Below are 16,595 nucleotides of genomic sequence, written 5' to 3' on the forward strand. Positions count from 1 at the left end.
GTCGTTGACTGTAGACTGGCAACTCCTCCAGCCATGACAGGGCATCAAAGACGATTCATAACAATTCCTGTCTGTTACTCGAGCCAGCATTACCGCAACTTTCGACCCTTTCAATAAATTTACAGCTAATTTTTCCTGATAGAGGCACAAATTCCCTGAGTTTTCCCAGAGTTTTCCCAGACTACTTAAAATCCTTGAGAATTCCTGGTTTTCCCGGTCAGTAGACGCCCTGTATTCAATTATCGCCAGTATTATTCAGATACTACAATTGTTGGAGTGCGCTTGCTAAGAATAAAATAATCGCATATGGTGCCCAGGCCTAGGCCAATGGCGCGCAGCCCAGCCGAACGTGCGCTCTAAACAAGAATCCCCGATCGCGCCCAAATTAATTGATTTGTACAAGTTTCTGATGCATTTTTATGTAACTTTATATATCGAATTCTGGCTATATCGAACTATTTCGCGATCACCGCACTGTTCGATATATTGAGGTTCGACTTGTATATAGTGCAATATGCCTTGCTTGTTTTTTGTTCAGTCATGCTGGAAAGGTGCATTTCATTTGGGCTGGATAAAAGCATCTGAATACAGCATCTGAAAGCCTAAAATTTTGTTAATTTAGCTATGTAATGTTGCATGCATATTGCACCTTGAAGTGGCGCCACGTTGTGACATGTGTTGCTGAAAAGCTTTCTTTTTTTTTTGGTAATCCTGTGCCTAGAATGATGTGTGAGTCACTGGCAAACATTCATGCAGCATAAGGATGACTAAAGGAGCACGAACTGGACACGGAGATTAAAAAAAAAGGCACCCACAAACACACTCAGGTGCTTCTTTAGTTCTTGTGTAATACCAACGTGCCAAATTACAATGGCATGAGAATTATCCAAGGCAATAATTTGGCTTTTGGCCCTGGAAGAAGTAAATTAATTGAATATTCATCAGACTAAACTAAAATAGTGCACAGACTGTATGTCAATTCGATAGGTCTACAAGTGGTACAAGAACGTCCAGTGCAAACAGTTGCAATTGTCTGACCTGACTCAGCCTGGCAAGTCTTGGATGGCACCAGACCCTATCAGAGGTCGAATGGCTCATGAACAACAGCTGGATTGTCTCCATCGATGAGGGGAGCCACTGTCAATGTGGGGCGATATGGCCAGCTGTTGAAGGCAGCCTTTTTGGAAGGGTTGTTCAGGCAACATGCAGATACCCTGGCAACCCTGCAGGGATGGCTGCTTTCAACAGATGCCAACAGGTGGCAACACAAGTTCATGCTAGCACCGCCTTTTTAACAGCTAGCTTCCCCACATATAAAGGCAACTTACATTTCTTCAAAAACCGGGCAGGTAACTGTTCAAAGTGTTACATTGAAGAATCCAGGCAGTAGAATGCAATCTTTCTGCAAATGTTCAGTAAGAACAGCGCTATAGTAAACTAGAATACTTTCTAGTGGCCCGACCACCTCCCCTGGAGAGGGCCTGAAGCGGAGGAAAGTTGCGGCGGCGCTGTAGTCGACCGCATTTGAAAGCGCGTCAGCTTTTGGGCTATCGGCTGGCCGTCACGCAGCTAGGACAACCGCTTTGTCCATCGTTTTGGGCGGCTTAAGTTTGTCAGCATGAAGTAATGCAAGGCTAACAAGGGACAAAATATTTCGCTTCCGGTTTCTGTTCTTTGCAGCATCGTTATGAATGTGGAAAAATTCAAATGGTGTTGCTTGCGCACGCTGTAGTTGTGGAATTGTCTGGCCGGAGACATAGCCGCAATACTTCACATCTCGTGATTGTATTCGTTGCAGTTCATTGTGGCTTACTACTGCACTGTTTTTTTCCCTGAAGATGCAAAATGTAAAAGGAGTATTTGCAAACGCTTACCGTGATTTTCGCGAGCAGCTGAGTTGGATAGCGGGCTGCAATATATACACTTCGTATGATACATCTCTTCCCACTGATGGTGCACTTCCCACAAATTACGTGCCATGTCTCGTCGCTTTCAAGATCCTTTAATGACAACATAAAAATGATTTTCTGTCTATGCTCAACATGAAATCGCCTACCCCGAGATAGGAATGCATAAAGAAGGAAGTTTGCCGCAGATAAAATGCAATCACGATTAACGTTAATTGTTTTCTTAATATGCTTTGTCGAGATGTTTGAAGCTTGTTCTTGGTGACTCATATTAGCTCCTGACACTGTATCAAACTTCAGAAATCGCTGCGGCATTTACACTGAGTGATGCCAATGTTCTAATGTTTTCTTTTTGCGCTGGATTTGGAACGTAGCATGCTGGAATATACTGCATTGTAATGTATGGATGTTTTAGGTTTCTTGGTGACATTTCATTATTTTTTATTACCGTTCATTACCTTCGTTTTTAGATTTTTGCATCCCAAAGAAATCGCAATGAATTTGACACTGCTATCTTGTTATGCACAGATGGCTGGCAGAGTTACAAAGAATCAACAACCAAGTTGTTGTGTAGCACACCAGCACACATTTAATGACACAATATGATCGCTTTTCAGTTAACTACTGTCGAACGGCTTGGTTTCATTACCCTCACATGCGTCAGTTTCAAGTGATAGTGCGACTTTCTGTGCGCTGCATCACGAGACTTGTGTAACCCTTTAATATAAAAGTGCATCCTGGTTACTATACAAAATGCGATCATGTTAGCTGTCAGAGCTTTTCTGTGTTCCTTACATCCAATAGCTGCGATGTCTTTGCTATGTATGACAGCCAGCAAATCTATGATGCTGTCTTGGTGCAGCTTGTTGGAGCTGAAACAACCTGTAAATATGCCCTCGAGGCTACTAATGAACTTCAACAGTGTCACCGAGGGATAGAGCAAGCCACCGAAGTGACAGGCTCTTGTGAACACTGCTGCATTCAACATCTTCCCTTCCGAGACAGGAAGTAATAGCTCATTTGTGCAGACAAGGCACTTAGACTTTAAAACACACTTCCTTGCCACGTAACAAACCGCATAATATGCCAGTCTTGAGTCACGTCCTTGGAGATCGTAGCTATGTACTTGTTCAGGCATATCACTGACTGCAGCTTCTGCTGAAGTCAGTGATATGCATAGCCAGTTGCGCAGCCTGGCACGTAACAGTGGTTTAACCGCCGCTTGGGCGGCATCGTACATACTGACGCCAGAAAAAGCAAGAAAAAAGCAACGCTCCGCGACGACAACGACAAACCACGTGCAGAAGCAGAAGCGGCGCACACTCGCTTCAGGTGCGAAGGACGACAGCGCCACCGCTACTGTCTTCCGAAGCAGGTATGCGACGCCCAATAGGACGCGCCTCCGCTCGAGCCACTGTAAGATATTCTAGTACACTGTAACAGCGCAGAGGAAGCAAGCACAAAATCATTTATCTATGATTTCATGAGAAAAATGCACGTCCCTGTACATATGGGGCATATAGAGCATGCAACCACCACCACCACACTTAAAACATCCAGCAATTTTCATTTGTGTAGAACTCTTCATGCACAAGAAACGTTGCATTGTTTTGTCTGCATATCGGCTGCATGCATGCGTGTATGCTGACGTCAAATCTGAACAAGCAAATTGTAGTCGGCGTCTGTACTTGTTGTGTGTTTTTATCTGATCTTCACCTCGTTTTCACTGCTTTCTACTTTTTCCATCTTGTTTTGCCATGAACTAGAGCAACATAAAGCAGTGTTTTGCATTGTGGGTAACCCTTGTCTTTGAGTGCACCTGTGCAAGAGTAAGGCAACACTGGTTCCTCCTCCAGGTGACCGCTTTTCCAGCAACCAAGTTTGGTCTAAAGAACATCATTGGCAATGTGTGGGAGTGGACTGCTGACTGGTGGACCACTCGCCATACCAGTGAGCCCCAGGATAACCCGGTAAGATGGCTTCTCTGTAGCCTTCGGGCCTTGGGCCACATTGCAGCTCCATCCTGCTTTCATTTATGGCTGTGTTGTGCAAGTCTGTCCAAAATCCCTTGTGCATATATAAGCTTGCTTTCAGTTACAAAGATGCTACAGCAAAATATGACACTATAGTAGCTGCTGTTATCCCTGCATTGCTGTCCTTGCGCTTATTTTTCTCATTTAACCAAAGCATTTATCTGGCTCCATGTTACAGCTTGGTGCTAAAGTTGAGTTCAGTTTAACACATCGGAGTGTGTAACTTCTGAAATTAATATTGAGTGTGATCTACAGCAGCGCTTGCTGTTGGGCGAATTGGTGCATGTCGAACAATGAAGATTTTAATGCCAAAAGCATGATCACAGAAAAGGAAGCACATGAAGATAGGAAAGCATTCATCCTGTCTTTTTGTTCTTCCTTTTCTGTGATCGTGTTTCTGGCGATAAATTATTTACTGTATGAGTAAATAATTTTAAAGCTATTTCAGCGTAAATAAATCTTTACACAAGCACTGGGAGCTTCATCTTCAGCCAGAATTGTGCACTCCACAGAAAACCAATTTTGAACACTGTGGCTACTGCGGAGGATTGCCTATCTGACCATGAAATTTTTCTTTTAATTTGTACAACGGCAAATCTGAACCTTTGGTTAATCAGGTGTGAAAAGTAGTTAAGCTTTTCAAATGATGAATCATTTTTTGAGAATTCAGAAGCACTGGGTAAACTTAGAGGGACCCCGAACCATTTTTATTATAGTCAGGATATGCATTTGCAGTTAAAATAGACCATTTCAGAAATACCTTGCAGCACAAAGTACTTCACTATGTTCAGCATAAACGGAGTGATTGGCAATCAAAGGTCGCCTATGATCACCCTTGCAGTGCTCCCACTCCTTCTTCAATGCCTTGTAATGCGAACGCTACGGTGGAGTGAGGCGTGCCCACAATGCTCTGCCTACAGATCATCACCGTGGCATGCAGTTCAAATTTGAATTTGTATGTTGATTTAGACACCACTGTTTCCGATTTTGGCACCTGCAGCATAGCAAATGCGGTTGTCGAGCCGCAGTGCACTTGGTGAGCGGACTCGTTGTGGCACCCCACGGTGGCCATGGTATCTACGCAATACGGCAGGCCACAGCTACATGCAAGTGTTTGTTTTGTGCACAACAGGGCTGGAGTGCATGCTCGCGCTCCCGTTTCCTATGCTCCAGCGTGACCATGCTACATGGTGCAGACTGGCTTTGTCCTCTACCAGCTTGACCGACGGATAGTAGCCACATCCAACTCGTGCATTTTGAAGTGCGATCAATAGCTCAATATGAAGTGAAGTCTGCCAAGGTGTCTAGCCAGGAGTCGCATAGTTCGAGACTAGTTGAGTGTTCTTTTTTTTTTATTGCGATAAAGACTTGCTCTTAAGGCATAATTCTTGGTGCGTATATGTGTATTATATGTGTGCTGTGAGGCCTGTGTTGTGTATGAATTGAAGCAGTGTTTTGTGGAATCTGTTGTCATGTATCCAGTGGTCATAGCTGGTTGTTACACTGTAGCGAAGGCCGGCTTGCAGTAGGAGACGCGAGCATTCTGATTTTAAACCAGTACATGTCCATATTAGGTGGTATGCATCTGCTTCTATCACAGGAACGGAGCAGTATGGACACGTAGCACCCAGTGGTAAATGCAACCAGTTCCACCTCGAGATAACAGCCGGTTTAAGGGCCACCCTGGCCCAAAGCTTCCTAAGCACAACTTCCTCCACCCTAGTAAGGTGAAGGGGGAGGGAGCAGACACACGGTGGGATAAGAGTGCGTGTGTCCTGCCGGAGAAAGTTTTTACGGGCTCGGAGCGAGTTAAGGGTTCAGGTGGGAGGGGAATAGGCGGAAGATCAGGATTAGGAGGGCAGTGTGCCTGCTGGTCAGCAGCAATGTTGTGAGGGTTTGCTGAATGGCCTTGAGTCCAGTGTACCTTGATGCAAGTAGCTGTCTTACTATTCATAGTGTGTATTGTCTCACAGATTTCCATTGCCTTATCAACCTTCTTGAGTTCCTGAATAGCCGCTAAAGAATCAGTGAGGATATCTAGTTGCTTGATGGTAGGCAGCTTAGATGTCGCATCTTGCACAGCGTCGTGGATGGCTTGAAGTTCCATTACTAGAGCGCTGGCTCCCGTAGATAAATAGCGCTGGTGGCCGCTGATGAAATTATGCGTAGTACTCAGGAATGATGTCCTTCCGCCGTCTGGGAGAATGGCAGCATCCGTATAGACTTTGCAGATGTTAACGCATGATGCATCGACGATATTGTGTTCGTCAATAATACCTGTTGTATCGCTGCGTCGTAACTTCGTTGGCTTATTAGTTGTGATGCTGGTGAATTCCCAGGGAGGCATTGGATAGGGCTGATTGTCAATCCGAGAGCCGCGGTGAAAATGAGCATGCAACGCAGCGACAGCCGGAATAAGTTGCTTTTTTATTTCACGTGCTTTTCACGTTGCAAAATTAGCTCTGCAATTATGTTGAGCTGGGCATGTTCCTGTAAGGTTGGTATCGGAGTGATGCGGGGCAGTGCTGTGATTGTGCTCATAGCATCGCGATTAATCGTCTCCAACTGTGCCAGCTGTGCTAAAGTCAGCCGTTGAAATTGTGCTTGATATAAAATTCGTGGCTGCGAGACTGCATGCACCAACCGTCGAGCTACATCAGTACGAGCTCCAGCTGCTTTTGCTGCAATGCGACGAATAAGGTGAAGTGTTTTTGTCGAACTCTGTCTGGTTTTACGGAGCCAGTATGCACCACTGCCGGAGTGGTGAATATCGAGACCCAGTATGCGGACCTCAGAAGCGTCAGGGATTGTCCCTGCGCCGAGTCTAAATGTAAAGGGGTGCTGCGTGATTCTTGTGCGTCCTTTCTTGTTGGCCACCACAACATAACTTGATTTTTGGGCGGAAATGTCCAACCCTGCTTTCCGAGCGTAGTTGTTCAGCACATCAAGGGCTTCTTGAAGCTGTTGAGTTTGTCTAGATATATCTTTATGCACAGACCACAAAGTGACGTCATCTGCATAGATTAAGAACCTCACATCTGGAATACGATGTAGTTGCCAGGCTAGAGGCATTAGAGCAACGTTGAAGAGAAGAGGAGCCAAAACCGAACCTTGTGGGACTCCTCTGTTCGATATGAAGTATCCTTTTTGCCTTCCATCTACTCTAATCGCAAATGTGCGATTCTGAAGGAATAAGTAGATGAATCTTATCACCCGCGGTGGAAGTCCCAGGTCGATGAGGTTGGCTATAATGATTTCATGGTCTATATTGTCATAAGCTTTCATTATGTCTGTTGCTACTACCGTGCGCACAGCGCGACTGTGTGGTGACACCTGTAAAACATCGTCTGATAAGATAGAAAGTCCGTCTTCAGTTCCCAAGTAAGAACGGAATCCAATTTGAGCAGGATGATATTTATCGTGGTGTTCAAGCCACCAGGAAACGCGTGTGGCCAGCATCTTTTCAGCGAGCTTGCAGACAGCTGAGGTTAGTGAAATTGGGAGTAAAGACTGCAGGCTATTTGGAGACTTTCCTGGTTTCGGAATCGCGACAACAATTGAATGCTTCCAGTCAGGTGGAACGTTTCCAGTCTCCCATAGTTTATTAATAGCCTGAAGAAGTGCGTCGAGAGCTACTCCTTCCATGTTCTTGAAAACCTCATAAGGAATACCATCGGGACCAGGTGTTATTCGTTGCTTCGAAGTTTCAATCGCCGCTATCAGTTCGGCCATGCTGAAAGGGCTGGATATTTCGGATTTGGAAGTTGTGTCAGACTCATCAATTTTGGGGCAATTTATAGGTGACGCTTGATCGTATTTCGGGAAGAACACTCTAGCAGCGTGTTCTGCAAATTGATGTGGCGAACTGTGCATCACTAACCTAATGCTCGCTGCAGGGTCAGGTTGCTTATGACCGCATTCCATTGACCGGAATGTACGCCAAAGTGCTCTGTTTCCAATGCCCGATCCAAGATTCTCGCACCACTCATACCATCGTCGTCGGGAAAGTTGCTTTTCGTGCTGACGCGCCTTCGCCGCTATATGGCTAGCACGTGCACGGCTACCTGGTGCATCGGGATTCCTCGACGCATACAATTCTGCCTGACGTCGCTTTGCCCAAAGTTGCAAAAGTGTGAGGTCCGGTTAAGGTTGTTCCTCGTCAACTGTGGTTACAGTGGTGTTCCTCCGTAGCAGTTCTTGCAAAGCGGGAAGAATTTCTGAGGGCTCTGAGGGTACTTTATCAATCGATGATACCCGAAACTTATCCCAATGCGTGAGTGTTACTCGTCATCGAATTTTCTTTATGCACGTTCTGTGCAAACCAATCATTATTGGCATATGATCACTGCCGCATGTATCTGGTTCCACCCGCCACTGCGGCATTCCAGGACCTAACCACCACGTGAGGTCTGGAGCGTTTGTTCTAGATACTGTGGGTACAGCACAGGTAGCCACAGTGTGATGGTTCAGCAGTGTAAAAGTGGCATCGCTCATGATGTTTTTAACTTGATATCCTCTTCGGGAGTTGTACTTGTACCCCCATTCTGTATGTGGGGCATTGAAGTCTCCACCCACAAGAATAGGAATTCCCGGGTACGCAGACCGGAGATGGGCTATCCACCCCAAGTTCAAATGTGTGCGCTGCGGTCTGGCGTAGAATGACACTAGAATGACAGGAGTCTTCACTGGTCGTGTCAGGACCCCGACAACTTCTTGATTACCACTACACCATGGCTCCAGATCAATCACTGTGTGAGCAATATGCGATGATATATAAACTGCAGCTTTTCCTGGAGCTGAAGCCATTGTAGTAGCACGTCTATCTCTAATAGATGGGTTATGATACCCATTAAAATTGGACAGGGAGCATAGCTTATTATGCTCTTGAATAAGCAGTGCCCATACATGTAGCTTATTGTACTGAAGCTTGGTTTTAATTTCTCCTAACTTGGAGTTTAGGCCCCGACAATTCCACTGTAGAATTCCATCCTGTGACAGCTACTGCAGAGAATTAGCCATGATGCAGGCAATTCTGAATGAGCAACGTTAGTTGAGCAAGTTGATCTAAAACTGCTGTCCAAACAGCTTGGTTGACCTGTGGTGCCAGACGGGATCCAGGCGTAATGGTGGCATTCGCAGTGGTTGAGTGTTCAAACTAGTCGAAATTAGCGAGACCTGGTGACTACAACACCGATAAGCAGAGTGGTCAAACTTTAATTCCTAGGTGGGCAGCCCCAACAAGCATGACTAGACAATAGTCGACTTCTTCCAGAAGTACGTAATCACAAAAAATTCAAAAGCATATTTTTGCTTACTTGAACCTGTTTAATAAACTGCATCAATAAATATATACAGTAACAGTAAAAAGAACAGCACTGATCCAAAACCCTTGGTTGATATCAGCTATTGCATTGGCCAATAGTCGCCGCATATGGGAATCTGCGATATGACGAAATAAAGCAGCCCAATATTTTGAGGAGAAGGCTTCTGTTGAAAAGAGATCTGTTGAAAGGAAAAAGAGAAAAGAGTTTGAAAAAAAGGTGACTTCGCATTGCACATGACTGCAAAATTTAGCTGAAGTGTTCAAAGCAGTGAATGTGGAGAATGTTCTTTCACCAAGTCCAAGGAGTGGTTCAGGAAGTGTTTAAGTTTATTTATCATAGCTATTTTGAACACGTCATTCCAATTAAAGGTAATGTGAAACCATAAATCACGCATGATTTAATCCAAATTGTTGCTAATACAGCCAGACAAGTGCAGAGCTTTATTTTTCCATTAGACTTGCACTGTTTCTGAGGATTGATCCACAAAATAAAGACATACACAAACTCAACATGCAATGGAACACAGGGAGAATGCCATTACAGACTGCTATTAAACTGCCTCTGCCTGTGTGAACACTGCAGTTGCAACGATAACAGTTAATTAAAGGATTTCACAATGATGCAACTTTTATGACTTTATTGTAGTATGCCTGATTTTCAGAGCTCGTTTATGACTGTCATAATGACACCCATAATTTAAATGTTTTTCATTTGCATCCAGTGTATGGCAAAGCTGATCTTTTTTTTAATTGCAACAGAACCATCTTGCAATCACTGCCAACAGCAGTGCTTCAGCATTGAATTGATATAGTGACCCAACGTATTGCTGCATTCAAAGCAAGTTATGTATGAGGCATGTACTGCAGCAAGGCTCCTCTTTTGCACTTCTTTAAGAACTCTTGGCGTCACCTGGCAGCACCACTGCAAAGCCTCCGAGATGAGTAGCGTGGTACACTGGTGCCTCGAAGCACGGAGAAATGCATCATGCGGCAACCAGGCTCCTCTCTCGCGCTTCTTTCTGGAGACACAGCACCATCTGGTGGCACTGATGAGAAGTATGCGCATGGCCTCCGAGACAAGAAGCATGGCGTGCTGGTGGCTTCAGATGCTGTGAATTGTTCTGTGGCTTTCCGCACACTCAGTGGCACATGCTCAGTGACCCAAGTTAGGGAGAGGTTCATTAAAGGGCAGCACATACCCAGTGCATTTGTGCCACAGCCTGCTAAACGGGCTGCGTTGCTGTCCCATGTGACATGAGTTTGGTTCCATATAGCAACAGAGAAATTTAAGGGATCTTTTCGTAATTGTAGACTGGCACATTCCCAGTCGCACATACCTACAGAGTTTGTCTGTAAAGTAATGAGACTGCCTGCCGCGTGGCGCTGCAGTCGCCAGTCGCCCGCTACCCAGAGGCGGGATTTGTGGTGGGGGTTCTAAGTTAAATAACGCACCAAGCAGCCATCGCGTCCGAGCTCTGATGCAGCCAGGATCTGAAATGGCACAAAAGCTATTTTCAAGTTTTTTACACGGCAGCAAACGTCAAAAATTGAACGTTTGCTGGAGCAGCGGTATGCAATTAAATTTTGCTTTCACCTGGGCAAAACCGCTTCTGAGATGCTTGCCTTGGTTAAGGAGGCTGTGGACAAATTGACGTTGGCAGGTGAAGAGGAGATTGAAGTGTCTCGAAGATCGGTTGATGGTGTTACTCTGGTCACCGAGCTGCACCTGTATATATTGTAAATACATATATTTTCTTATATATATATATATATATATATATATATATATATATATATAAAAGAGGGAAGGTTTGCAAGGGTTGCGGATCGAAAGTGATCGTTGCAGTACATGTCGCCCGGAATCACTCTGCCACCGCTACCCTGTTGGCACTGACACCGCACCAACAACGGAAACTCCGTTGCTGTAAACCTGTATATAATTTCCGCTTTCACTCCTGCAGTACACATTCGTTTTTCGTGTGCTTTGCCCCAAAGCCTGACATGGAGGGCCAAGGGCAGCGGAGCAAGCTGGCGTGCAGCATGGGTGGGAGGGTGTTAAGTAGATTTACATTGATTTATTGTAAAATATTCATTGGGGTTATGCAGAAGTTCATGTTTATGACTGGTCGGAGCATACTCAGAGCAGGCCCAGGTTGCACGTACTATAAAGATTGCTTCACTTGCTGATTACCCGATTATACCATTGCAATAAAAAAGGCTGAGAAATGCTTCAGCAAAGGTTATCTTTGTCATTGACAGATCTGGTATTCAATTACACATTATGAACCATGTCTAGTATTGTCTATTTTCTGAAGCGTATTGCTGAAGTGAGACAAAAAAGTCACTAAAATTTTCACTAGAACTGCAAAATGGATTTGAAGAACATGTGTGTTTTGGGAGACTCTAATATAAGCTAATGCAAAGTAAATCATTTACCTAGACGTTTCAAGTTGGTCTAATGTCCATGCAACTGAAAGAAAACAGTGGATTTACCAGCAGGGCATAGAAGAGGGCTTTAACTTTACTAATGTATTTCCTATAGGGTGGGCAAATATTTAAAGTTTCAAATATGAATACTGGTTGGTGTGTAATATTTTATTTGTATTTGAAAATGAACATCTAGTATTCAATATTTCCGAATATCGATACCACCCGAATATTTCGCAAGAACTAACTGTTGAAATGGGTTACTGTTCTCCACCTGCTGAACAAAGTATCAAAAATTATAATTATCAGAAGCAAAACAGCGAAAAAACTTTTGAAGCTATGCGGAAACAAAACTGGTAATGGAAACTTTTGTTTTCAGTTTTTTGGTGGATGTGTGGCGCTGGTTAATACTCCTTGGGTTAGATCTCAACAGCATACATACATACCAAGGGAAGCATGGATGTGGAAATTGCCGTCACAGTAGCACAATACATAGTGCGATGTGTACATAATGCGGAGGCTGTGGGTTTGGCTCCCACCATCAGCAAGTTGTTTTTTCCTGCCATTCCCTTTAGCTTCTCATTTTTACACTTCAGTCAAAAACTAATAATAATTTTGCCTATGCTTTCCTTTTCTACATTCTCTGTTGGTTTCATATCATTGTGACTAAAAAATGTGCAAGCATACTTACAAAAATGGTGGCCTTGCAAAATTGTGTCCCTTGGTTCACCTTCCTTTCATCCATTGCATGACAACCAGTTATTTTTGCTTCCGGCCTGCCAATTAGTCTTTTGCAGTCTAGTCATGTAGCAGCTTTATATTCTACATTACAGCAGTGATATTTTCCTTGTAAGAGGGCCTTTACTGTATCTAGGGCAAAAAATATTTTATTAGCTTGTTGTTTTCCTTTTCCATAGCTTCTGATATTTCTCCAACAACTATTTGTTTAGCGTTTTTGAAAAGCTGTTCATACAGCAGCCTGTAGTTCATGTAAAGCTTGTTTGCCACTAGACTCTGAAGGTGTCAAGCGGCTATTCGTGCAATTCTTCTCATGATAGTTGTAGTGATATTGTGTTTAAGATTATCCTAATTGTCCGTGATAGTTGACTGTCTATTCAGTACAAGAGTGCTCCTAATTTTACCGAAATAAATATTGCTGCTGTAAATATGCGCATCTGCATTTGTCTATTCAATATTTGATACTTACTATTCGTATTTGAAAAAGTCAATATTCGCCTGCCTGTAATAGTGACATAACAGATTATGACAGCCTAAGTTTTTCATTATCTTCAGATTGGAAGGTTACAAATACAGCATGACTCAAAAGAACACAAGCAACATATTTTTCCTAGCATAGAAAACCACTTAGTGTACATATTATCCCTAAATATTTTGTCCTTCTCGACATTCATGGTAGCAGAAACAAGATTCTGTGGAACACGCGTGGCCGCACATTGCCATGGTGAGGACAATTACCCCAGCATTGTACAGCTCAAATACCACATTTTAGTCCTTGATCTACCTGAAAGCTGCCATGGAGTACTGGTTGGTCGAAAAGTTTCGAGAAACAAGCAATTTTATCAGACATGCGTGAACGAGCCCAGCCGCTTCAATATTTACGCCTTTTTACGCAGCCAATATGTCTTAATCACCAGCTGTGACTCTGTTCTAAATCTGAACACAAAATTTCTTCCATTTCGTTTTCGTAAATTAACTCTCTGACATGCTTGCACACACGTCCCTCAATCGAATGGATTTAGTGACATGGCTGAACCCGCAGCGGTTAAACGTACTCAAATAGGTTTTGCAGATAATAAAGAAACATCAGTTTAGTGAGCGCAATGTGAAGGCTGTGTTAACCACTGTGCTGTGAAGCACAATCAGTATGTGAAGGCAACCATTGGTTCGTCATGGTCACAGAACCTATGTGTCATACAGAGAAGAGAGTTTCTGCCGCTTACATGTAGCCTTTGAATGTTAAAATGCTTTCTAGAAGGCCATTTTTGAAGCAGCCTTTGAAACTCCTAATTCATTAAAACATTGCCACTTGTTCATTAACGTTACTAGAAAAAGTCACTGATTGCTAAATAGAAAATTTTGTCATAAACAGACAAAAAAGTCACTAAATCCATCAACAAAATTGCTAAAATTATAAAAAGCAAATCTGATTGTTTTCAAAGACCATTAGGTTAGATAGCCTCACAAACACGGGATGATGCAAGGGATGATCAATTAAACTTGTATTGCACTACCCAGTGACAGCTTTCTCAGCAGTGCAGGCTTGCAAGGCACAGTCCCGCAGGCAGCTTGCACTGTAAAGTATGGTTACTCTAAACTGTTTAGTGTGGCTGGCGGAATGTCATCTGCTAATGCACATGGTGGCGAGGCTTGAAATAAAACCCTAGCTGCCCAAGCAAGGGATACATAATAAAGAAATCATACCTATGTGGGCATAACTGTTAGAGAAAACTTGTCACCAATTGTTTTGTTGGATTTGACAGTGTGCAGCCAACAGTGCCCGCTTTCACAAGTGCATGCATGTGTGTGTGTGTGTGTGTGTGTGTGTGTGTGTGTGTGTGTGTGTGTGCGTGCGCAGGGGGGACGCAGATGGCCTACTTTGCTCTTTCACTCCTGACTGTGTGGGGAGGGATATGCTTTCCCCACCCGCAGGTACGCAAGCATGGTGTCACGCACGCACATGCAAATAAACAATCTCACTCAATGACCACGAGCACTCACTGTCACAACGCTGGCTTGATGAAGGGCGCCGGCAGTGAGAAGCGAACACTTTGAGCCTAGATCAAGTCTTGAAAGATTACTGCGGACGTGTATGGGTGGAGCGATTTACCAGCTGGAACCGAGTAGACCCTGTGTGCTATATACATACCAGTGATAAATGCCCTGAAGAACCAATGTGACCAATACTCTGCATGCAGGCGGTGGAAAGGCCAGACCACCATTATTAGGACCTCAAGTGACTATCTGTAGACTTGAGTGATCTTGGTCAAAACTCCAGGTGGCGTATTTCGAACTTTCAAAGGTGGGGAGCCAAATGGCCTATTCTGCCCCCATTTCTGAGAGTCCCCCTCAGTTGATACGCCTATGCTTACTAAGCCAGCACGGCGCAATCATCGACCTAAGTCCAAGTTGAAAATGCTATCCAAAGACCATGTGATGTAGCCAGAGAGCTCTCGCAGTCACCATGCCTTGAGTGGGCTTGACGATCAAGTTGGCGTCCCGCCTCGCTCCAGTATCATAATTTTCATCGGCACCAATACACCGGGAGACATAGAAGGCATCATTGAGGGCGACCAACATCTGCTGCTGGACTGTGATTTGCGTCGTTGGAGGAATCACCCTACTGCATGGAGGAAAAGCAAAAGTAACGCTAACAAAGTTCAACCAGGAGTACAAACACCTAATCAAGGGCATGACGATCGCATACATCAAGGAAATTGTAGAAAGCAGCAATGTGTTTTCCTCTGGTTCTGCTGCTTCTACATTAACAGCCATAGTTCCTGAACCAGCCTTCCACATGAATCTGAGTCTCCCCATGAGTAAGCAGAAACAGCTTAAAAGTCTTCTCCGATGAAATGAAGACTGCTTTTCGATGTCATCGAGGATTCAACAAAGATCAGTTGCTAAGCATCGCATAATAACCGAAGCATGCGCTCTGCCCCTTTGCTAGAGCCCGTACTGAGTTTTGATGCAGGAACAAGAAGCTATCAAGCATCAAGTCGATGAAATGCTACACAACAAAATCATTTAGCCTTCAAAGAGCCTGTAGTCTTTGTGAAGAAAAAAGTCGCAGACGATTACGATACTACCTAATGCGAAATTTGAGCGCAGCTCTTTACGCATTTTCATTTCACGATATGGTGCCTGGCGTGGACAATCTCTTTCGTGCTGCACATTGCAAACGGAGCGAAGTGTGGCATGACTGCCTCGCTAATCTGGAGATCGCAAGGGGCAGCACGTGAATGATGCATGAGCGCAATTCACAGCAGCCACCGCAGACAGACCTCCAAGATGTCAGACGATGCACGCTGCTACTCTGGCATCATCTCATAGCATCGTCGCCGCACTACATTTCTCACGCTTTTGCCATGCCCTCCTCCTCCACATTTCTCCACACGTCTTTCATCCCACACTGTGCTCCGCATTCGCTCTTTCATCCTTTGCTGTGCTTGTTCACTCGGTTACATCGACGCTTGCCGTAGGAACGGGCACCTAAGGACAGTGCTTTGAAAAGACGGAACCCTGTGTTTCTGCGTGGATCATCATCCGCTGAACTATGAAGGACATATACCCACTCCCATGGCTAGACTTACGCATTGGACTGGCTCTGCAACGCTAAGTATTTCTCATTGATCTCAAGACTGGCTAGTGGCAAATAAAGGTCAATGATGGGGATCGCAAGACCACATTCATCATGCCCGGCGACCTTTATGAGTTCAAGGGCATGCCATTGGCACTGTGCTCACAACCTGCAACGTTTAAGCACGTGATGGACACAGTGTTAGCAGGGTTAAAATGGCAGACTTGTCTCGTCACTTGGACGATGTTGTAATTCTCTGGGAGTTTCGACGATCACCTTAGGCGGCTTGGGACAGTACTAGAGGCCATCAAGTCATCAGGATTCACCCTGAAGCTGGAAAAGTGTCGCTTCGCTTACAATGAGCTTCTGTTCCTGGACCACGTCATCAGCAGATCTGGAATCCATCCTGATCCGCTGAAGACATCTGCCATTGCTGACTTTCCACAGCCTGCCGACAAGAAGGGGGTGTGAAGATTTCTTGGCCTGTGCGCCTATTAAAGGCACTTTGTCAGACTTTTCACGCATCGCTGAGACAGTGACAAAATCCAACATTGAGTTCAAGTGGGAAACGCCATAAATAAAAGCAT

At 44.4% G+C, this 16,595-nt stretch overlaps 1 protein-coding gene across 2 annotated transcripts in view; it reads left to right on the forward strand.

Moving 5' to 3' along the window:
- Window positions 1-16,595, forward strand: part of LOC139059844 (formylglycine-generating enzyme) — a 148,698-nt gene that overhangs the window by 125,794 nt on the left and 6,309 nt on the right. For both annotated transcript variants that reach the window (XM_070538280.1, XM_070538279.1), the window contains exon 7: window positions 3,764-3,877. In XM_070538280.1, coding sequence (XP_070394381.1) covers window positions 3,764-3,877 — 114 coding nt within the window. The remainder of the gene's footprint in view (window positions 1-3,763; window positions 3,878-16,595) is intronic.

This window comes from Dermacentor albipictus, chromosome 5 (assembly GCF_038994185.2).
Source record: "Dermacentor albipictus isolate Rhodes 1998 colony chromosome 5, USDA_Dalb.pri_finalv2, whole genome shotgun sequence".
Taxonomy (NCBI): Eukaryota; Metazoa; Arthropoda; class Arachnida; order Ixodida; family Ixodidae; genus Dermacentor; species Dermacentor albipictus.